At 47.6% G+C, this 24805-nt stretch overlaps 1 protein-coding gene across 3 annotated transcripts in view; it reads right to left on the bottom strand.

Annotated features, from left to right (window-relative positions):
• The window catches only part of TP53BP2 (tumor protein p53 binding protein 2), a 58059-nt gene that overhangs the window by 25300 nt on the left and 7954 nt on the right, over positions 1–24805 (bottom strand). For all 3 annotated transcript variants that reach the window (XM_040430571.1, XM_040430572.1, XM_040430570.1), the window contains exons 3-9: positions 11919–12066; positions 9864–9977; positions 7646–7725; positions 7376–7477; positions 5497–5668; positions 5161–5342; positions 1086–1250 (exon numbers count right to left, since the gene is read on the bottom strand). In XM_040430571.1, coding sequence (XP_040286505.1) covers positions 1086–1250; positions 5161–5342; positions 5497–5668; positions 7376–7477; positions 7646–7725; positions 9864–9977; positions 11919–12066 — 963 coding nt within the window. The remainder of the gene's footprint in view (positions 1–1085; positions 1251–5160; positions 5343–5496; positions 5669–7375; positions 7478–7645; positions 7726–9863; positions 9978–11918; positions 12067–24805) is intronic.

Here is a 24805-nt window from a genome sequence, read left to right as displayed (position 1 = left end):
TTGTCCGCTTTTTACGATTGATGACCTGGCAAACCTGCGAAGGGAAGCATACTGCTGCTCCGGTTAGGTCCCTGAATGTAAACTTCAGGACTGACATCGCTGCAGCCAATCACTCCTCCCCTCATGTTAAATGGTCATGTGACGCAAGGGGAGCAGGTCACTGCTGCGGTCAGTGATTGGCTGCAGCGGCAAAAAAAAAAGAGAAGAAGTTTACGTTAAGGGACACAGCGGAGGCCGGAGAGGGAAGGAGCCGGAAGCAGGTAAGTATGATTCCTGCACGTCTGCCTAGGAGAGGGTCGGGGGGGGGGGGGGGGAACGGGCTTTGCTGACATGCAAAACCCCTTTAAAGGGGTTATTCCAAGCTTTAAAGTTATCCCCTATGCACAGTTTATTGGTGGGAGTCTGACCAGGGGGTTCTGTTCCCCTAGGTCAGACATGCTCAACCTGCGGCTCTCCAGCTGTTGTAAAACTACAACTCCCACAATGCCCTGCTGTAGGCTGATAACTGTAGGCTGTTCGGGCATGCTGGGAGTTGTAGTTTTGCAACAGCTGGAGGGCTGCAGGTTGAGCATGCCTGCCCTAGGTGAATGGAGTGACAGGTCGAGCATGAGAAGGCGCTATCTGTGCACGCGTAAGCAGGGGCTCATTCACAGCAGGAGAAATATGTTTTTTCTACAGCCATTTAAAACGACAGACCCCGCATTTTATGCTTCAGGGGGCACGAAAAGCAAAACATTGCTGCCAAAGGGCTGGTTGGCGCTAGGGAGAAGCCTACCCAACACACACACGAGCTGACATGTGAACTATCCGCCGTATATCATTCAGGACGGCTATAAAAAGCCGAATATATTATCCTGAGGGCCACACGCCCCAAATCCAGGCTGATTTATAGGACAGTGCGGCTCATAACATTACCGAGGACTTATGCAAATCGAGGTGTGGGAACTATAAAGGATCTATTCCAGGGAGGCTATTAATAGAGAAGGCGACCAGTGTGACAGGTTAAGTGACCCTTTAATTTATTAAGTTCGTTACTAAGGCGGCAGGCCAGGGGTTAATACTAGACATTCGAGCGCGTCACTTACCGGTACGTTCTCCTTTTGCTGCAGAGCCGCTTTCTTCTTCCAGAGCCGGTCCCGCAGCTCATTGACACGCTTGTCCATGGCGACCACCTCCGAGTTGCGCTTGTTCAGACTCTCCCTCTGCTGCTGCAGCTTGGCATTCTGCTCCTGATTCAGCTTGTTCCTCAACTGAATGGAGGCACACAACGACAAAACACTGAAGACGCGGGGCTCCAAAAGACAGGCTAAGCAAAGCCCTGCATGCTAATTGTGCAGGAGGAAGACAGCGCGGCTTCACTTCCTGACAATCCCCAATCTACCTATATGGGGACTATTCAAGGGAACGGCCAAAACCGCAGAGCAACCGACACCGTGCAATTAGGACGCTAAAAATACAGGGCTGCAAAAAGAGGAGAAAAGGAGCCATCGGTCACATGGAGAGGCACTGGCTTCACTATCGTGCACAGCGACCATCTCTTAAGGCTCATACGCACGCCCGTTCTGTGAATTGGGGACCGCAATTTGCGGTCCCCGATGCACGGGGCAACATGCGTGAGGATTCCGCAGATGGATCCAGACCAATTCAAGTTGAATGGGTCAGCGATCCGTCTGCGCGGCACTACTTTTTAGCGGCGCGGAGGCACGGACAGAAACCCAACGTAGTGCTTCCGTGGGGTTCCGTGCAGCCGTTCAACACCGGACCTACTGGATTCCGGACCCATTCAAGTGAATAGGTCCACATCAGTGATGCGTTGCCCGTATATTACAGACCCGCTGTTTGGGGGCCGCAATACGGGCCCGGCGCACACACGGTCGTTTGCATGAGCTCTTAGAAAGTTCTTATATCGATCGATGAGCTGGTCACAGTGGGGGAGGGGGGTTACGGGGGTCCCGTTAAAGCCTTCTCTTCCCAGCAGAAGTCTAAAATGAATGGGTGGTCCATGTAACGCACAAATATGCCGAAGCCCTCAGAGTTCCGAGGAGGGAGCCTACTGTGAACAAACCATCACTCTATGAACCCAAAATATCCTGATGGCTTTAGGGTACTTGCAGGAGAGGATTCCGGCAATCTGGACGCAAACGGATGGAATTAGAAAAAACGGATGGCATTTGTCAGACAAATCCGCATCCGTCTGACAAATTCATTGAAATGCCGGATTCATCTCTCCGGTGTCATCCAGAAAAACGGATCTGGTATTTCATTTTTTCACAGATTTAAAAGGTCTGCGCATGCGCAGACCGGAAGAACGGATCCGTCAATGCGGCAATTTTAATGCACTAATAAATTTCAATGGAAAATAATGCCGGATCCGGCATTCCGGCAAGTGTTCAGGATTTTTGGCCGGAGAGAAAAATACAGCATGCTGCGGTATTTTCTCCGGCCAAAAAAAGTAAGAGGGACTGAACTGAAGACATCCTAATGCATCCTGAACGGATGGCTCTCCATTCAGAATACATGGGGATAAAACTGATCCGTTTTTTTTCCGGTATTGAGCCCCTAGGACGAAACTCAATACCAGAAAAGAAAACCGCTAGTGTGAAAGTACCCTTAAATGTAAATCGGTCACTTGGACAAACCAGAAAATTGGCTATTTATAAAAAAAAAAAAAGAAAAAAAAAAAAAAAAAAAGGTTCTTTTTTTTTTACATTAAGCAATGGCATTTTTTAAAGGGTTTCTGTCACCCCGCAAAACTCTTTTTTTTTTTTTTGGATAGTTAGATTGCTCATAGTGCGATATAGGAGAATATAATAGTCTCACTTACTTTTATGCGGCCGATTCTTTATAAAACGAACTTTTATAATATGTAAATGAGGGCTCTACCAGCAAGTAGGGCGTCTACTTGCTGGTAGCTGCTGCAGAAATCCGCCCCCTCGCCGTGTTGATTGACAGGGCCAGCCGTGATCTCCTCCTCCGGCCAGCCCTGTCAGTAATTCAAAAATCGCGCGCCTCGCGTCATTCGGCGCAGGCGCTCTGAGATGAGGAGGCTCGTATCCTCAGCACTCCCTCAGTGCGCCTGCGCCGATGACATCACCGAAAGAGAAGACGTCATCGGCGCAGGCGCACTGAGGGAGTGCTGAGGAGACGAGCCTCCTCATCTCAGAGCGCCTGCGCCGAATGACGCGAGGCGCGCGATTTTTGAATTACTGACAGGGCTGGCCGGAGGAGGAGATCACGGCTGGCCCTGTCAATCAACACGGCGAGGGGGCGGATTTCTGCAGCAGCTACCAGCAAGTAGACGCCCTACTTGCTGGTAGAGCCCTGATTTACATATTATAAAAGTTTGTTTTATAAAGAATCGGCCACATGAAAGTAAGTAAGACTATTATATTCTCCTATATCGCACTATGAGGAATCTAACTATCCAAAAAAAAAAAATGAGTTTTGCGGGGTGACAGAAACCCTTTAATACAGTTTTTAAAACCTCTGCTTGCTGTCACTTCATTGCTTCCAGGGGATGAGAATCTGTAATCTGTTTGGGTCATGTGATGGACACGTGTGGCTTGTTAAAGAGTTATTAAGGTGGTGTGCCACGTAGAGGCAACAGGTCAGAATGCAGACTGCCTGTTTAAAACCTGAGGCCTACTTCAAGCGCGATACCTCTGAGCCTGACCCAGTGGCATCACGTAGCCACATAGACGGCACTGTTCTGTAAAGAACTCATGGATAAGGTCACGTAGTACAACTCAGCCAAAAGTAGCACACCCAGAAGCGCTCAGCTGCGCCATATCGTACAGTGGCCTCCAGCACCGTAGCTGTTGGGAAACTATGACTCCCAGCAGGCACACTAGCTTGACTGGTCGTGGATCAACCACAGAAGTAAATGGAGCATGCTGGGAGTTGTAATTTCACAACAGCTGGAGTGCCAGAGGTTGATGACCCCTGTCCTGCATAGCCAGGGTCTGCGACTTTTGGATCTCCAGATATTGCACAATTACATTAAAGAGAACCTGTCACCGGGATTTTGGGTATAGAGCTGAGGACATGGGTTGCTAGATGGCCGCTAGCCCATCCGCAATACCCAGTCCCCATAGCTCTGTGTGCTTTTATTGTGTAAAAAAAACTATTTGATACATATGCAAATTAACATAAGAGTCATATCTTACTTGTGTGACCAGAGAAGAGTCATATTTTCAAGCTCTGACTCATCTCAGGTTAATTTGCATATGTATCAAATCGTTTTTTTTACACAATAAAAGCACACAGAGCTATGGGGACTGGATATTGCAGATGTGCTAGCGGCCATCTAGCAGCCCATGTCCTCAGCTCTATACCCAAAATCCCGGTGACAGGTTCCAGCGATTATCCAGGATTTTTATATTGATGGCCTGTCCTCAGGATAGGTCATCAATACCAGATCAGCAGAGGTCTGAGACCCTGGACACTCGCTGTTCTGCTGTATGAAGAGGCGGCGACGCTCCGTGAGCGCCTAGGCCAGTGACATCACCATACATCAGTCACGTGGCCTAGGTGCAGTTGCAATACCAAGGACAGCGGCAAACTGAAGGAGGGCGCACCGGGCATGCGTGGCCACCCTCCATTCATTCTTATGGGGAGTTCGAAAGTAGCCGAGCGTGCCACTCTGCTATTTTTCGGAAGGCCAATAGGAACGCTTGGTGGTGTCTGGAGCGGCATTGCAGGCCACCACTTTGCCGGCTTAGTTTTAGCGAGAGGTGTATCCTAGCGATATGCCCCCATCGTCTGAGATGGGAATACCCCTGTACGTGCACCGAGAGCGAGCCCAAGCCACACTGTGCACCCATGCGCCTCCCGTTTCCTCTGCCAGATCAGGTTCCTGCATAGTCATCTCATTTGCATATGGATTAAATGTACGTTTTCTCCAGAATGAAGCAATGGTTTGATAATTGTGAGACATCATTACATTCGGCTGATCGAGTCCTACAAGGCACTACTGTCCCTGCTTTATCAGGGCATTTCCTGGAGACAGGCTCAATTTAACGTAAAATACTCAATACACGGAGAGCCGCTGGATAACGGACCACCGCGCTGTACGAGGGGAAGGCATCTTTAAAGATTACAGTCACAGAATCCCTGTAGACCCACCTGTGACCCAGTAGTATTGCTGTCTCCATCGCTTACCTGAAGCTCTTTGTATAGACGGTCTAGTTCGGCGACCGCAGTCTGGTTGTCATGATAGCCCTCAATGCGTCCGGTCTTCAGCATTTCCAGCTGACGGCTCATTTCTTCCACTTTGGACACGGCCACCATGAGTTCTTTCTGCTTCTGCTGGAACAAGTTATTCATCTGTTCAATCTCCTCCACTGCAAGATCACAGGGGAGAAAAGAAAAAGAAATTAGACAATTAAACAAGTTATTACACGAAATACACAGGACCAATCGCTCCTTCTATAAGAGAGCACATGGACCGGCTTATGTACAGTGGCAGAAGTGTGAGAGCAGACGGCAGATCCTCACCTAGTCGGCCATTGCTGATCCTCTTTTGTTCTACGTGACCCTTCAATGCCCGCACTTTCTTCAGCTTGGCCTCCTGGTTTTCTGCGATCTCCCGCAAGCGTTTCAGCTTCTCCTGCTCGCTGGCCTGCTGCTGACGCTGGTCCTGCTGCTTCAGGTACTTCAAACGCTGCTCCTACAGGCATCAAAAAGTGCATGTTATATGCAGAAGGGATGCACCTACAATTCACAAAAGGCGCATAGCAAAATTACCTCCCAAAAAAGAAGAACTTTCATATTGGTGGCTCCCTCAGCCTACAAACCTGACAGCGGATGTCATGACGGCTACTGTGTGCCTATGCTTACACTCCTGATGGACAGCACTAGTACACAGCCGTGGAAAGCTCCAACAGTAGCAGTTATGCCCGCTGTGCACATACATTCCCTGCATGAGGCTCCAGCAGCAGAATAGCGAGTAGAGCTCTGGAGTATAATACAGGATGTAACTCAGGGTCAGTACAGGATAAGTAATGTATGTACACAGTGACTCCACCAGCAGAATAGTGAGTGCAGCTCTGGAGTATAATACAGGATGTAACTCAGGACCAGTACAGGATAAATAATGTATGTACACAGTGACTGCACCAGCAGAATAGTGAGGGCAGCTCTGGAGTATAATACAGGATGTAACTCAGGGTCAGTACAGGATAAGTAATGTATGTACACAGTGACTGCACCAGCAGAATAGTGAGTGCAGCTCTGGAGTATAATACAGGATGTAACTGAGGATCAGTACAGGATAAGTAATGTATGTACACAGTGACTCCACCAGCAGAATAAAAAAAAAAGGCCATATTTTAACCTTCATTTATGTTCAGAGCAGACAATGTACATGGATGGCCATATTTTAAATACACAACTAAATTCCACAATCTTGTTTATGTACAGCGCTGAGATCAAGAATGTAGACTGCACCAGCAGAATAGTGAGTGCAGCTCTGGAGTATAATACAGGATGTAACTCAGGATCAGTACAGGATAAGTAACGTAATGTATGTACACAGTGACTGCACCAGCAGAATAGTGAGTGCAGCTCTGGAGTATAATACAGGATGTAACTCAGGATCAGTACAGGATAAGTAATGTAATGTATGTGCACAGTGACTCCACCAGCAGAATAGTGAGTACAGCTCTGGAGTATAATACAGGATGTAACTCAGGATCAGTACAGGATAAGTAATGTATGTACACAGTGACTGCACCAGCAGAATAGTGAGTGCAGCTCTGGAGTATAATACAGGATGTAACTCAGGATCAGTGCAGGATAAGTAATGTAATGTATGTACACAGTGACTGCACCAGCAGAATAGTGAGTACAGCTCTGGAGTATAATACAGGATGTAACTCAGGATCAGTACAGGATAAGTAATGTAATGTATGTACACAGTGACTGCACCAGCAGAATAGTGAGTGCAGCTCTGGAGTATAATACAGGATGTAACTCAGGATCAGTACAGGATAAGTAATGTAATGTATGTACACAGTGACTGCACCAGCAGAATAGTGAGTGCAGCTCTGGAGTATAATACAGGATGTAACTCAGGATCAGTACAGGATAAGTAATGTAATGTATGTACACAGTGACTACACCAGCAGAATAGTGAGTGCAGCTCTGGAGTATAATACAGGATGTAACTCAGGATCAGTACAGGATAAGTAATGTAATGTATGTACACAGTGACTGCACCAGCAGAATAGTGAGTGCAGCTCTGGAGTATAATATAGGATGTAATTTTGGGGTCTGTACAGGATACGTAATGTACGTTAATTATAGTAGAAGTGACAAAAGTTATTATACAGAATGCTGATACAATATCCAGTTGAACATCAGGTGTCAGTCATACCTTTGTGGCCAGCATTCGCTGCTGGGCCTCGATCTGCTGTTGCTGTCTCGCTGCCATTTCCTGCAGTTCAGCCAGAGTCATGTCCATCCTGGGGCCATTCACCTGTGTAATCCAGAAAACAAAAAAAAGTCATTACGGTCTCTAAATGCGCTGGGTGCGAAAACCTGCCTCCACCACTACCACTTGGGCTAATGCAGAGCAATACACGAGCGGTGAGCAGATTCCTAAGGGCTGGGGGATACGGGCAAACAATGCGTGTAACATACTTACCCCATTTTCAATCCTCCTGTCAGAAGAAACCTTCACCCCATTCCGCTTCAGATTGGGATCATGGGATCTTTGTAGATTTCCTAGAATGAAAAAAAAAAATAATACATACAAAATCACTAACAAAGTGATTTTTTTTTTATCCAGGTACAATAACCCTAAAAAAAAAATTTTTTTTTTTAAATGTATGCGCAACCAAAAACATTGCAGCATGGAGGTCTTACGGGTAATCCAACTTTCTAAGGGCATGTTCACATCTGCATTGAAGGCTCCGTTCGATTTTAGATTTGGTCCAAAATAGCGGAGAGAAAAATTTGCCATACATTCACCGAAACAAAACCGAACGGATCCCGTTATAGTCAATGGGATCCGTTTGCCTCCATGCCTGCCAGTTTTGCCCCGAATCCAGCACCTCTGTTATTTTCATTGTCCTGCTCCTACTCCAAAGATATACCGATAGGGAATTTAGATTGTGAGCTCCACTGGAGACAGCAAGAAATCATAATATCTGTAAAGTGATGCGGAATATATCAGTGCTGTATAAGCGAGTAAAATAATAAACTGAAATAAAGAACGCTCATGCGAACGAGGCCTAACGCGCATGTGTGTTACAATTACTGAAAAATATAACCAGGATCCAGTTTGGGGACCTTCTTCCAGGTCTCATATCAAAAATCAGATGTCTAATTCCAGCTTTATGGTTGGTTCTGTCATTTAGTTAGAGAATTTTAGCTTTGCAACGTCAGGCAGGTGATCCTGTCAAAATGGACGACAAACCAAGTAGTCTCCTTCTATACACTGCATGTGCACCCGCACACAACAGCCATGAAATCAAAGAGGCTCCCAGACTGCTGCTCCCATGCCTCTTCTCAAACTTGTTCACATCCCTGGCAGAGGAACAGAATACCGGAGTTACTGTAGACCGGCGCACACTGCAGGATCCCCACTGACTATGAAGGCACCCGGCGGTGTGCACCAGTCTACCATACCTTCAGTATTCTGTTCCTCTGCCAGAGTTATGTGCTGGAGATGTGAATGAGGGTTATGGCTTCCTCCTTCTAGCTAGAGATACCAGCAATAAAGCCAACATTAGACATCAGATTTTTATTTTTCAACAGTACATTTTTATTGGTTTACAGTATATTTTAATTAAGTTACAATCATGTTTTGTTATATGAAAATTAAATAAATACAAATTTGACATCAGTACCTTTGGTTTTTTTGTTTTTTCTGATTTGAATAGTTATGCTGTAGTATATTAATTAGTAAATAGTAGGAAATGTGAAAAATAATTTGCCGTTATAGTACTATATTTTATTTTAGTTTGTATTATTTTAATTTTGTATAGAGTAATAATATTGATAGGAATATGAACGACAAATTATTATGATAATTATTAATTATTCAAAATAGTATTTAGTTAAGGCTCCATTCATACGTCCGCAATTCCGTTCCGCATTTTGTGGAACAGAATCGCGGACCTATTCATTTCTATGGGGCCACACCATGTGCTGTCCGGATCCGGAAATGCGGATCCGCACTTCCGGGTCCACAATTCTGTTCCCGAAAAAAAAAATAGAACATGTCCTATTCTTGTCCACAATTGCGGACAAGATTAGGCATTTTCTATTAAAGTGCCGCCGATGTGCGGTCCGCAAAATGCGGAACGCACATTGCCGGTGTCCGTGTTTTGTGGATCCGCAAAACACATACGGATGTGTGAATGGACCCTTAATAACAGGGATGGGGATGGTTGGACATGCAGATATAAGCTATAAAATAACTAAAAAAGTAAATATTTAAAAAACAACAAATCTATAAATAAAAATATAGCTGTTTGCTATCACACAGATCAATATATAATTGTAACCTCTGATTTTTATGTGTCATGTACCTGCCGACACTCCAGTGACTGTAAAGCCTGGAAGACAGTCGCCAGAACCGGATCCTTGTTATATTTCAGTAATTGAAACACATAACGTGTTAAGTCTCTTTCATATTGGCGTTCTTTATTTCCGGAGACTTCCAGAGTTATGTGACCGAAATGTGAGAAGAAAAAAAACCTGCAGCTGCATCCCCCTCCCCCTTACTACCGTATTACTGTAACCGAGCCTTCAGGCAGAGAGAGGGGGACCACAGACCACAGGAAGATTACGTGGATGCTACTTTTCACTGACAACATATTAGAGTTATACTGATTATAGGAATCAGGGCCACTCACCCGATTCTCTAGATGGCGGACGCTCATGGCGTAGGCAGAATCGGACCTCGTTGCGTTGCATGCCGTACTTCTGCAGAATATCAATCATGCGCTCGTTGTCTGCCACAGGGCGTTCTGGAACACAACGTTATTGGCACGTTCACAAGAAGAATGAAGTACATGAGCAACACACACTTCTTCCCTGTCCAAGACGGGGCGGGGGAAATACACTCACATGTACCAAATATACACCCATCGCCGTGCATCGCCACATACCTGCTGTTAAAGGGGTATTCTGCTTAGTGATAGGGGATAAGTATTAGATCGGTGGGGTCCTACCGCTGGGACTCCCACCGATGACAAGAGCTAGGGCCCGGTATGCCCTCCCGTCCCCTGAAATGAAGAGAGACTGGTCGGGCATGCATACGGCCTCCATTTATTTCTATGGGATAGCCAAGCTTTAAAGGGCCAAAAACATCGCCCCACCTGTCCAAAGGCGGTGCGTGGTATTACAGCTCAGTCCTGTTCAACTCAATGGATCTAGGCTGCAATACCAGATGTAATCCACCCACAGGAGTGGCACAGTTTCTGAAAGAAAACAGCCACTTAAAATTAAAAAGAATTAAAAAATAAATGAAATTATATTATATTATATATATAATCTGCTTAGAAAAAGTGTTTTAAGCTGCAGAAGAGATGTAAAAAATGTTATATCAGATATCTGAGGGTCAGTCCAATTCATCCTGAGGCTCCCGATTCATGATTAGAATGGCAGAAATACAGTGAAGACTGACACAGGGAGTGAGTGGAGGCATAGTCTGTGTAGCTGTGCTGATATATGCCTGGCTGACCCGTGCTGTGAAGGCGAGCACGCTGGCTGTAAGCTGCTCCACCAGCACAGCCCTCACATTCCTCCCACAAATAGAGACTTGCGGGCGCTTTGTCCTGCCGGCACAAAGCCCCTTTCTTCTCCAGGACAAACAGCATTGCGCAACCATCGTCCGCACTGTCATCCCCGCGCTGTCCGGTTACGCGGCACAACCCTAACTTTACCCACAGATATATTTAAAGAGCTCATGGACCACGCAGAGCCCGTGACTAAAGGGACAGCGAAGAGAGCGAGAAAGCCGTCAGCGACCAATGTGACGGATCAGGACGTCTCCCTCGACCTTCCTATAAACCTGAACACCCTGGTTATTTGGGAGTGGTAAGAAAGCTGCTGCCAGTCAGAGCACCCAGCATACAGCCGTCACATCACTGGACTCGAAATTTACGCAACAGAAAATAAATTATTTTTAGATCTATTTTATACTTCCCTGGTGGTCTAGGGTGCTGAAGAGGTTAATGCACATTTTCTTGGTCTGGAGGGTTATTACCAGCTTCCCTGGTGGCCTACTTAAAGTGGTATTCCAGTTATGTAACGTTATCCCCCATTCATAGGTGGGCATCCCACGGCTGACACCCTGCACCCAGCGGGGCCCCCTGGAATGAACGAAGCGGCGAGACGGGCATGCGTGCAGCCAATCCATTCTTTTTTTATGGACATGCCCCACTCGCTGCACCATTCATTTCAGAGGGCCCACAGGGTGTGGGGTCCCCGTTCTCTTGAACTGTGGGGCTCCCATTGGTAAGACCACCACAGATCTAAAATCTGTGAATAGGGGTGACTTCACAAAACTGGAATACACACTTGATATCAGTTTCTCTGGTGGTCTAGTGTGGTGGATGATTTAATACCAAATTATCTGGTGGTCAATTATAGTAAATAGGTTAATACGAGCATATGTGGTGGTCTAGTGGACTGGGCGAGTTACTGCCAGGTTCCCTGATGGTCTAGGAGGGTAGCGGAGGAGTTAATATGAGGTTTCCCTACTGGTCTATAGTAGTGGATGAGTTACTACCAGCTTCCATGGGGATCAATAAAGTGTATTGTATCGTAGTGTAGTAGAGGAGCCAATACCAGTCCCCTGGTGGTCTAGGGAGGTGGGAGAGTTAATTCTAGCTTCCCTGATGGTCTAGGGTTGTTAAGGAGTTACATATCAGCCATGTTTGGCCAGAGATACAGAAGAGACATACCTGTGCCTCGCCAGACTTCAGACAGGTGGCACTCGGTCTCTCCAGGCTCCTTGCACAGCTCCACGACGTCTCTACAGGTGGTCTCAGGAGTGACCGGCACCTCGCTAAAATGGTGCTCATTGTTACTTAGATACACCGTGAGAAACATCTAGAAGAAAACCGGGAAAAAGCAAACAGGTAAATGACAATGAAGAGCCACACATTGCAGGCAACTACACTGGTTTATGTGTCCTAGGAAGAGATTCTCAATCAAATACTGGACCAGCAAAGAAACTGCCGCAATCCACTGTCTTTATGGAAATAGATGTACTAATCCAAGCACAATTAGCTGTATGGGGCACCTGAGGGCTCTTACCGACACCCTGTGCCTTCTTTTCCCATCTGTACATCTTATACAGTTGCAAGAAAAAGTATGTGAACCCTTTGGAATGATATGGATTTCTGCACAAATTGGTCATAAAATGTGATCTGATCTCCATCCAAGTCACAACAATAGACAATCACAGTCTGCTTAAACTAATAACACACAAAGAATTAAATGTTACCATGTTTTTATTGAACACACCATGTAAACATTCACAGTGCAGGTGGAAAAAGTATGTGAACCCTTGGATTTAAAGGGTTTCTATCACTTCGTATGCCATAATTAGCTCTCAGACACTAGCGATCCGCTAGTGTCTGCTCTGGCCAACCATCCTAATATAAGAGCTTTTTGGGCAGCCGTTTTGCTAAAAAAATAACTTTTATAAATATGCTAATGAGCCTCTAGGTGCTATGTGCTATACATTAGCACCTAGAGGCTCCGTCTACCTTCATACCCAGCCACCGCCCAGCGCGTCCCTCCAGCCCGCCCATCTCCTGCTGAATGCGATCCTCCGTGTGACGCAGCGGACGAATTCTCGCGCATGCGCCGTGCGCGGCTGTATTCGGCGCATGCGCAGAGAATGTCTGACCGCTTCCCTGCTCAGACATCTCCACTGCGCCTGCGCCGATGACGTCATAGTGCTCCAAGGAACAGGCGCAGTGGAGATGTCTGAGCAAAGAGCGGTCAGACATTCTCTGCGCATGCGCCGAATACAGCCGCGCACGGCGCATGCGCGAGAATTCGTCCGCTGCGTCACACGGAGGATCGCATTCAGCAGGAGATGGGCGGGCTGGAGGGACGCGCTGGGCGGTGGCTGTGTATGAAGGTAGACGGAGCCTCTAGGTGCTAATGACGCCCACATAGCACCTAGAGGCTCATTAGCATATTTATAAAAGTTATTTTTTTAGCAAAACGGCTGCCCAAAAAGCTCTTATATTAGGATGGTTGGCCAGAGCAGACACTAGCGGATCGCTAGTGTCTGAGAGCTAATTATGGCATACGAAGTGATAGAAACCCTTTAATAACTGGTTGAACCTCCTTTGGCAGCAATAACTTCAACCAAACGTTTCCTGTAGTTGCAGATCAGACGTGCACAACGGTCAGGAGTAATTCTTGACCATTCCTCTTTACAGAACTGTTCCAGTTCAGCAATATTCTTGGGATGTCTGGTGTGAATCGCTTTCTTGAGGTCATGCCACAGCATCTCAATCAGGTTGAGGTCAGGACTCTGATTGGGCCGCTCCAGAAGGCGGATTTTCTTCTGTTTAAGCCATTCTGTTGTTGATTTACTTCTATGCTTTGGGTCGTTGTCCTGTTGCAACACCCATCGTCTGTTGAGCTTCAGCTGGTGGACAGATGGCCTTAAGTTCTCCTGCAAAATGTCTTGATAAACTTGGGAATTCATTTTTCCTTCGATGATAGCAATCCGTCCAGGCCCTGACGCAGCAAAGCAGCCCCAAACCATGATGCCCCCACCACCATACTTCACAGTTGGGATGAGGTTTTGATGTTGGTGTGCTGTGCCTCTTTCTCCACACACAGTGTTGGGTGTTTCTTCCAAACAACTCAACTTTGGTTTCATCTGTCCACAGAATATTTTGCCAGTACTGCTGTGGAACATCCAGGTGCTCTTGTGCAAACTGTAAACGTGTAGCAATGTTTTTTTGGACAGCAGTGGCTTCCTCTGTGGTATCCTCCCATGAAATCCCTTCTTGTTTAGTGTTTTACGTATCGTAGATTCGCTAACAGGGATGTTAGCACATGCTAGAGACTTTTGTAAGTCTTTAGCTGACACTCTAGGACTCTTCTTCACCTCATTGAGCAGTCTGCGCTGTGCTCTTGCAGTCATCTTTACAGGACGGCCGCTCCTAGGGAGAGTAGCAGCAGTGCTGAACTTTCTCCATTTATAGACAATTTGTCTTACCGTGGACTGATGAACAGCAAGGCTTTTGGAGATACTTTTATAACCCTTTCCAGCTTTATGCAAGTCAACAATTCTTAATCGTAGGTCTTCTGAGAGCTCTTTTGTGCGAGGCATCATTCACATCAGGCAATGCTTCTTGTGAAAAGCAAACCCAGAACTGGTGTGTGTTTTTTATAGGGCAGGGTGACTGTAACCAACACCTCAATCTCATCTCATTGATTGGACTCCAGTTGGCTGACACCTCACTCCAATTAGCTCTTGGAGATGTCATTAGTCTAGGGGTTCACATACTTTTTCTACCTGCACTGTGAATGTTTACATGGTGTGTTCAATAAAAACATGGTAACATTTAATTCTTTGTGTGTTATTAGTTTAAGCAGACTGTGATTGTCTATTGTTGTGACTTAGATGAAGATCAGATCACATTTTATGACCAATTTGTGCAGAAATCCATATCATCCCAAAGGGTTCACATACTTTTTCTTGCAACTGTAAGTAGAATAAAAATGTACACCCGCTGAGCAAAGAGAATATCGCCCCAAGGAGGAGATGAAACTCTCTGCGAGACTGTAATAATGATAAATGGACGTGACTGCAAGAGGAGGCCCGGCCCCGAGCACGGACCCAAGCCCGGACCCAAGAGGAGGCCCGGCCCCGAGCACGGACCCAAGAGGAGGCCCGGACACAAGAGGAGGCCCGGACACAAGAACAAAGGCGACTGTGGCTGGCTGTCAATGGCGGGACACGTAATGAGCGCCATAACACCAAAATTTCCTTCTGCTACATGCCTGGAAATGTTCCAGGCAGAGACGGGAGTAATGAAGGGACCGCCTGTGTCTGGATGGTGGACAACGAAACTTTGGGAGTTGCTTGTGCTCGTCAGCGGATCAAACGATCTTTTCTACTGGTGGTCTGCCTGGGCTGTCCTCATGCAACCACTGCCCTCACCACCTCCTAACAGCCAAGTCAGAATGGCCTAGATCAGTGATTGCGAACCTTTTACAGACTGAGTGCCCAAACTGCAACCCAAAACCCACTTATTTAAATCACAAAGTGCCGACACAGATATTTACCCTGAATACTACAGTGCAGTATAGTATATCTTACAAAATCTCAAAATCTGTCAACTGGGCAAGACGTCTTCCAGTGCGTTGTAAAGGCATGTATCAGTCAACCACCTTTCACAGGAGGTAAACTACCCAAAAGTAGCATCTGAGAGCCTTTTCAAAGGGCAGCGGTGGAAGCAATTTTACGCCCCATTGTGGCAAGACCCAGTATCTAATCAGAGCACACCTGTAATCAGTTACATTTATCATTTACATGCCTGATGAGTTTTGCTGTCAATCTGGGGGCGGTATTTTTTATATACCGGTATATTTTTTTTTTGTCAAGGAGAGTACAAGCCTCTGGAGCCCGGTGACTCCTAGAAATTTGGCTCCTATGGATATTTTTGTTTCTGGGCTACTAAAAAATGCAAACTGGCCGCCCCTGCCATAGATCAGGGCATGCTGGACGCTCTCTAGCTGGCCTACATGTAAAACAGTTCATTATCTGCAGCCATATGGAAATATTAGCTTTACAGTGGAACGGTTTGAGCAAACAGATCTCGTCAGCACAGACAAGTGATTCACACGACAGCCGGCTGTACAATAAGCGTGACGCATCCGCGAGCGGTCGCTGAAAAACAACCGCCCCACCCCCTAGGGGGATCAAATGGTTAAAAGGGGGAAAAATGCCTCCCAATGATACAGCAGACATAATACCCCACCTCTTTAACCCAGCTCCATCCCCAGATGGTAGCCAGCCACAATGGAGAGGATTAATACTTTCTTCCCTGGTGGTCTTGTGGAGGAGCAATGTCACAATCCCTGAGGGTCTCGGAAAGCGAGGCATGAATACTAGCCTCCCTGCTGGTCTAGTGGAGGAGCAATGTCAGAACTCCTGGTGGTCTAGTGGAGGAGCAATGTCAGAACTCCTGGTGGTCTAGTGGAGGAGCAATGTCAGAACTCCTGGTGGTCTAGTGGAGGAGCAAGGTCATAACTCCTGGTGGTCTAGCGGAGGAGCAAGGTCATAACTCCTGGTGGTCTAGTGGAGGAGCAATGTCAGAACTCCTGGTGGTCTAGTGGAGGAGCAATGTCAGAACTCCTGGTGGTCTAGTGGAGGAGCAATGTCAGAACTCCTGGTGGTCTAGTGGAGGAGCAATGTCAGAACTCCTGGTGGTCTAGTGGAGGAGCAATGTCAGAACTCCTGGTGGTCTAGATTATGGTTGTGTTAATATCATAATGCCTGGTAGATATCTCTATCTCCTGGAAGAGTCAGCTTTCTCCTGTGTATGGACAGCACTGTTGAGCAATACAATGCCACCGCTCGTCGATGACTGGTCCCTCCTATAACCTGCAGGCTTCTCCCTGTAGCGCGGTCGGCCAGATCAGACAGTCAGGATGTGGTGATCAACGATTGGGGAAAGTCCAGTCAGTCCATGGGGTATTTTTGGTTTGATACCGTGTACATTGAGATAACTAGTTACAAGCCATATCAGTGCATTTCGTATTCTTGGAGGGGGTTTTTGGGGCGTCGTTGGTATGTGATGAGAGGGGCATAAGCTTTCTCCCTGATGTAGGTAAGCACGCCTCACAGTGAAGGCAGATTTACATTACTGATGATATAGTTTTCCCAGGAGTCAGGATGCAGCAATCACTGCTGATTTTTTGCACAAATCAACTTACATCTAAGGGGCGAGACTCATCTGCAAATGTGAGGTGGCGATCGCTACGCAGCAGATGCGAAACGTGCACATTGACTAGACGTGGCATGGAAAACCAGCAGAACAGAGGCACAAGAGGACAAAACCTGACATTTCCTGGTGGCCAGGGGCAGTGCCATCACACCATTCTGCCCTGGTATATTCATATAGTGAATACCAGTGATATAAGCTATTATGTGCCAAGATGGCAGCTGGGTACGAGCACCAATACAGCTGTACCAAGGCTTCCCTTCACCTGAAGGAAAAAAAAAATTCTGCATATTTTCACAGGGCTGTATCTAAACATTAAAAGGATTGATCCCATGACTAATGTAAAAAAATGAAAAACAGACCTCCTATAGGACATGACAATCTCCTTCTAACAAAGCCAGAACCGGCCCTGGACCTCACATGGATCCAGAGATCTCCTCATTCATTGCTCTGCTAGATTTATATTAAGCTGACCGCTCAAGGGGAGTGTCTTCTCTGCTGCAGCTCAGGAGGCGTGTCCAGGCTCTGCTTATCACAGCTCAGGAGGAGTGTCCATGCTCTCCCTATCACAGCTCAGGAGGCGTGTCCATGCTCTCCCTATCACAGCTCAGGAGGCGTGTCCATGCTCTCCCTATCACAGCTCAGGAGGCGTGTCCATGCTCTCCCCATCACAGCTCAGGAGGTAGTGGAAGGATGAAACTGAGCATGTGCGGCCTTCTCAGTGAGCAGGACAAAGAAATGAGAGAACACAAACAGCAGGTGGCGCTATGCAGATACATTTTATTGAATAACTCAGTAGCTATGCAAAATTTTTTATTACATGCAATTAAAAAAGTATTCAGATGCAGATGCTGGTTTGAAAACTGTAGAATATTTTTCGGGTACAACCCCTTTAAGGGCAGAGTGGCTTCATGATCCGCCATCCCTCTAGCCCCCAGGGCCAGGTTTAGGGTTGGTTGCAAAAAAGTGCATCACCTGGGCACCCCAACTCCCACATGGTGCCATTACTTATTGGAAGGGCACGTTCTAGGATGCAACTACATTACCTACCTACATAGGTAACCCTTAAAAGGCACAGTTTGTATTATTTGGGCATAGTATGGTAAAGCATAAAGGGGGTCAAGAGAAAACGCCATACAGGGCACTGTCCAATGTCAAGCGAGTGCTGCCGCTATCTACGCCCGTGGGCAGAGACACATCCGAAACAGCACAGCTGAGAACTGGTTGTAGATAAGCGGCGGCACATGTGGCGCTTGCCGCTGGCGCACAGCACTGTCCAGGAGCACACTGTGTGAATACCGTACATGTACAGTAAGACAAGGGTGATGCACATTACACCGTCCTGGGGTGACTCACATGCTCTGTATCGTTCTGTGGGCAATGATGTCACCAGTATCCAGGCGCACAGCGATCCCGGCGTGAGTCATGGTGGGCACCTCCTCCACCTCCTGATAACTGGTTCTTCCCGTTTCCTGGGCACAGGCTGATCTGTCAGTATCACTGCCCTGTGCGACTAGGAAGAAGCCTCATCCGGATGATGGCACAGCCCGGCGGAGGCATCGAGACATGGGCCCGAGACCAGAAGATGTCCTTAATGTTTATAGAGCAAATGCACCCCAGAACTACTGATAAATATGCCAGGGGTAAAGCTGTGCCCCTCATTAACTCCTCGCAGCCATAAAATCTAAGAATCGTCTCCCTTTCGTAGAGCAGAAAGGCCAGTACGTCAATTCTGTCGTACTGGCCTTTCCGGGCATGCCCAGAAGGAAGCTCAGGATGCTGGAGCCCCAGAGATTGGGGTGTAAGCTCTACAATACTTTTACTGGGTACATAACATCTAGGCGCTTGCCCCTCATCAGTACAGGGCAGGGTACTGGCTGGGAGCACGAGATCCCTCAGACGACTCCCAAGGTTGGGGTGACAGGCTCTCAGAGAACAGACTCTGCAACATCTAAGCAATCCTATGCAGCCAGCCCCCCACCACTGTACTGATGAGGGGCAAGAACCCCCAAACAGTCCTGTCGACAGAAAGGTGTCTGGTTTGGCTGCTAGGAGCCCTGCCCCTCTTCAATGAGAGCCGGTACCCCTCTGAGCTGCACTGGTATCTCAATCGGCCAAACGGTACCCAGCGCTGCACTGATGAGGGGCAAGAACCCCGAAACCGTGCTATCGACAGGTGGCTCTCTGGTTTGGCCAATAGGAGCTCATTTGCCTATTTACAGGCTAAAGACCTGTCTTGAACCATTACTTTTCACAGCTGAAGGTTTGCTGCTACTGTATCCAGCTTCGTTTTCGTCCGCTGACAGCAAACAGAGATCTTGAGAACGACAGGCAGCATACATGAGAAAGTTGCGGAACATTACACACACAGGCCATAGGGACCCAAAATCGGTCCGGGAAGTCGGACTCAACAGAACATGTACGCAGGTGCCTCGCTGTGGCGGTACGTTCAGTGCTGGGTGGATGGGCGGCGGGTGACAGTGTGTACTCAGCGCTCGCTCAGGATCTTATCTACGTGTCACACATTCCAGGAATAGTTCTCCGCAGGAGGAGAGGGGTGCACGGGGAGAACCGCACAAGGCATCATGGGGTTAGATTAATTCACACTTTCTAATCCGTGTGCAGTTCACCCTCCATCACCAGGGTGACAGACGGGTGCTGTGGGTAAGGCAGGCAGGTAAGTGCCCCACGCTTCATTAAAGCGGACCTCTCACCTCTCCTGACATGTCTGCTTTACTATGGTAATAATTCTGGAGCGTCTCTTCTTAGGACTATATTGGACCGTCCTCTATTATTCCTGCTAGAAGCCATGAATGAATTGCTAGCAGTTTGCAATGAAGGTTCAGCTGGTTGTTCCCAGTTGGGGGTGACACTGGCAGCGGTGATTGGATAATGTCAGACTGTGTAGGGACTGGTGACACCCATTGCAAACTCCATTCATAAACTTCTAGCAGGAATAATAGAAGAACGGCGCGTCGTGCAGATGTCCGGAGCGGTTACAGGTCCTCTTTAATAAAAGGGACACTTAGTGCAAGGCCATATTTCTATAATATCAGGCTGCCATTTTTAAATGTCCTCTTTGTTGCCAATGGTAACAAAAAAAAAAGTTGTATGTCCAACCCAAGTTATGGTGTTTAAAGGGATAGTCCAATCTTATAAAGGTAGGGCTCATCACTAGGACATGCCATTTCTTTATGATCAATGGGGATAGGACTTTGGTGTCCCTCCCCCCCCCCCCATTCCTAAGGATAAAAGGCGCCGCAATGTTGATTTAGTGCCGTGTCCTCTAACAGCACCCACCCAGCTATGTACAGAACTGCAGCCAACCCAATCATTTAAAAGGGTAGTGCCAACTTGGAAACGCATCCCCTGTACCTGATCGGCGAGGGTCCAAACACTGAAACCCCCACCAATCTCAAGAACAGGGGTCTTGTGCCCTGTATAAACGGAAGGGCAGATTGCACGTCTGACGCAACGCCATTCATTGTCTACAGGACGAGCGCTGTGCTCTGCTATACGACATTGTACACCACTACGTAGGGGTGTGGATAGTTTATATAAAACTGCCCCCTTAGGCCTCTTTCACACGACCGTATGGCTTTTTCAGTGTTTTGCAGTCCATTTTAAAAGGATCCGTTGCTCCGTTTTTTGTTTCCGCTACGTTTTTCCGTATGGCATATACAGTAATTTCCTAGAAAAAATTGGGCTGGGCATAACATTTTCAATAGATGGTTCCGCAAAAAACGGAACGGATACGGAAGACATACGGATGCATTTCCTTATGTGTTCCGTTTTTTGCGGACCCATTGACTTGAATGGAGCCACGGAACGTGATTTGCGGGCAATAATAGGACATGTTCTATCTTTTAACGGAACGGAAAAACGCAAAAGGAATGCAAACGGAGTACATTCCATTTTTTTTGCGGAACCATTGAAATGAATGGTTCCGTATACGGACCGTATACGGAACGCAAAAAACGGCCCGCAAAACGGAAAAAAAAAAAACGGTCGTGTGAAAGAGGCCTTAGGAGGACGATCGCGTCTATGGATTTAGATATCTTCTCAGAGTAAATCCTGCGAGTGGGTAACCTGACCCCAAATCCCTGGAAAATGATCAGCGCCAGAAGAGACGTCTCCAGTAAAACAATGCAGGTGATTGGGGGGGAAGACGCCCCGAGGAGCTGACAATCTTTATAACCCGAAGCTCAGAGAGAAACATGCGGGGGGGGGGTGGTAATCATGGCAGACCTGTGTACCCGGGCTCAGCGCCGACTCGGCTCTGCTAGGTCTGGGACAGTGTGGCTTGTTGTTTACGTGGATGGTTTTTCCTTTTAATTGTACTGGAGGAAGAACGCATTGTTCGCGCCGGGATGGTGTTCGTGGAGGAAGACGACGGCGCCTGGAAAAAAGCAAGGGGAAAGAACTGCAGCTGCAGAAACAACATCGAGTGACGTGGGAGTCCTGGAGCAAACCCTCAGCTGTGAGGAGCGCCTATGAATGCAAACCATAGTTTTCTATTCACTGGCGGAAAGCAGAGAGCCTAAAACCGGCGAGAAATTGAGGCAGAGTATATTTACAAAGCTGCTGAGCAGAATTATATCCATCTCTGGGAAAGCTTAGTGGGGGATCACTTACCAAGCCCCCCCGTTATATATAGAGGTATACGCTGTCACTCTGCTGATTTCCCAGAAGCTGAAACTGTTCCCACGGGGTAGCCACATCCCTATCATTGTGTCCTGGAGAACACTTTTTTGGGAATAGCCCCCATCCCCCCATTAAAAGAATGAGTCAGCCGTCTGCAAGACCCATTATAAAGGCAAAGGCCGAGAATGCACAAAGAAAATCCTGGGCGAGAGTTCAGAGGAAGAAAAGCCATAAATCGCGGAGGGCCGAGCAGATAACACCCATAAATCGCGGAGGGGCGAGCAGATAACACCCATAAATCGCGGAGGGGCGAGCAGATAACACCCATAAATCGCGGAGGGGCGAGCAGATAACACCCATAAATCGCGGAGGGGCGAGCAGATAACACCCATAAATCGCGGAGGGGCGAGCAGATAACCCCCATGGCCTTCCTACATATCAGTCCCATTCAAGTGACTAGGATTGAGCTGCTAGATTTCAACATGTCTTCTCCTTTCCCAGAGGAGTCGGGCAGCGGTTTCCCCCTTAAGGGGACAAGCATGCTCAGCCGAGGGACACTGCCCTAGGCCGAGGGACATGGTGAAATAAGCTACTAGATGCAGAAAAAGTGCAGCAAGTGTGAACAGAGCCTAATACAAATGAATGGGGCCATCAATGATAAAGGGGTATTCCTATCTCAGACACTGGGAGCATATCGCTGCGTTTCTTTTCCGTTCTATGGGACAGACGGAAAAAGCCAAGCCGGCGCTCAGCTATTTTCGGCAGCCCCATAAGAATGAATGGAGGGTGCCCACGCCTGTCTGATGCGCCCTCCTTCACTTTGCCAGCTGGGTTTATGAGATTGGCGCGGGTCCCAGAGGTGGCATCCGCACCTATCAGACATTGGGGGCACATCCTAGTGATAAACCCCCCCCCCATCCTAGTCCTAGTGATATGCCCCCCCCCCCCCCCCATTGTCTGAGATGGGGAAACCCCTTTACCCTCCAGAAACCTGCCCGGACCTTATCCCTATGACGGCCGGGGGTTGGTTACAATTGTATCCAGTCTACATTATCCTCTGACATTATTTACACTGCACCGATACATTGTAGCAAACTATCAGGAAAGTCAAGAGAATTGAGGCCAAGGCTCTGCTCACACTTTGATTATTGCACAGCGGATTCACATGGCGACTATCAGATACCAATGACGTATAACGCTGAGCATTACTGCCTTCAAAATGTGAACCAGACAACCCCCCCCTCCCCCAAAAAAGAATGCTACAGTGCAGGAGGAGGGTGCAGACTGCCCACACGGGCTCAAGATTTCAGCTTTAGATTATGAGGATGTCCCCATTCACTGACAGCAAGCCAAGATCATGAGAAATGGTGCGGACCGGTGTGGCTGGCGGCTACTGAAGGTGTACGGGCCCCATTACCCTTGTGTCCCCGTCCTGAGCTCTGCTGTATTTACAGTATACACCCAGACCCCATCCTGCCCTTATCTAACAGATAACAGAGGGGATATGGAGGTGGCCCCCGGGGGTCTCAAGTAGTCACCGGCCATTAGCTGTTGTGTGCACAGAAATCCCAAACACAACACAAGGGCCCCCGCCCCTCCGCTTATAGATAAGAGGCGATCTGTTGTGTACACAGCATTACCACAGTATACAAACACTGCAGCACAAAACCGGGCCCCGCCAGTCTACAGGGGCCCCGCAGCCAGACTACTGAACTATAAAGAAGGGACACAAGCTCCAGTGTTATACACCAGGGATGCTCAACCTGCGGCCCTCCAGCTGTTATAGTTTTAAAACTCCCACCATGCCCTGCTGTAGGCTCAAAGCTGTACGTTGTCCGGGAATGCTGGGAGTTGTAGTTTTGCAACAGCTGGAAGGACGCAGGTTGAGCATTCCTGTTATACATGAGACAGAGCAAGAGGCCTGACACAGGAACAGAAGATAGGACTACATATACCGTTCACTGTGTACATACAGTCAGTTACTCCAGAGCTGCACTCACTATTCTGCTGATGAAGTCACTGCGTACATACATGACATTAGTCTTATTTCACATTAGCGTTAGTTAGGCTTGCCCGGCAGGGGAACAGCCTGCTGGATCCATACTAACGTTTGCACACGTGTACTGCCAGAAGAAGTCCGCCCCGGCCCTATTCACTATTACAGGGACGGACTGGAGATGCAGCCGCAGCGTGCTGCGTTTTTTGTCTGGCCTCCTCTCGGCATGTTTTCCGTGCTGCGGACGCCTCTCCGGCCCGTCCCCATTATAGTGAATGGGGCCGGGGCGGACTTCCGGCAGCACACACGGGCAAGCATTAGTACGGAACCAGCAGGCTGTTCCCCTGTCGGGCAAGCCTAACGCTAATGTGAAAGAAGTCATGTATGTACACAGTGACTTCATCAGCAGAATAGGGAGTGCAGCTCTGGAGTACAATACAGGATGTAACTCAGGATCAGTACAGGATAAGTAATGTAATGTATGTACACAGTGACTCCACCAGCAGAATAGTGAGTGCAGCTCTGGAGTATAATACAGGATGTAACTCAGGATCAGTACAGGAAAAGTAATGTAATGTACACAGTGACTGCACCAGCAGAATAGTGAGTGCAGCTCTGGAGTATAATACAGGATGTAACTCAGGATCAGTACAGGATAAGTAATGTAATGTATGTACACAGTGACTCCACCAGCAGAATAGTGAGTGCAGCTCTGGAGTATAATACAGGATGTAACTCAGGATCAGTACAGGAAAAGTAATGTAATGTACACAGTGACTGCACCAGCAGAATAGTGAGTGCAGCTCTGGAGTACAATACAGGATGTAACTCAGGATCAGTACAGGATAAGTAATGTAATGTATGTACACAGTGACTGCACCAGCAGAATAGTGAGTGCAGCTCTGGAGTATAATACAGGATGTGACTCAGGATCAGTACAGGAAAAGTAATGTAATGTACACAGTGACTGCACCAGCAGAATAGTGAGTGCAGCTCTGGAGTACAATACAGGATGTAACTCAGGATCAGTACAGGATAAGTAATGTAATGTATGTACACAGTGACTCCACCAGCAGAATAGTGAGTGCAGCTCTGGAGTATAATACAGGATGTAACTCAGGATCAGTACAGGATAAGTAATGTATGTACACAGTGACTGCACCAGCAGAATAGTGAGTGCAGCTCTGGAGTATAATACAGGATGTAACTCAGGATCAGTACAGGA

This window comes from Bufo bufo, chromosome 4 (assembly GCF_905171765.1).
Source record: "Bufo bufo chromosome 4, aBufBuf1.1, whole genome shotgun sequence".
In the NCBI taxonomy this organism is placed as follows: domain Eukaryota; kingdom Metazoa; phylum Chordata; class Amphibia; order Anura; family Bufonidae; genus Bufo; species Bufo bufo.
The sequence above is the reverse complement of the archived record's forward strand: the minus strand, read 5'-3'. Positions and strand labels throughout refer to the sequence as shown.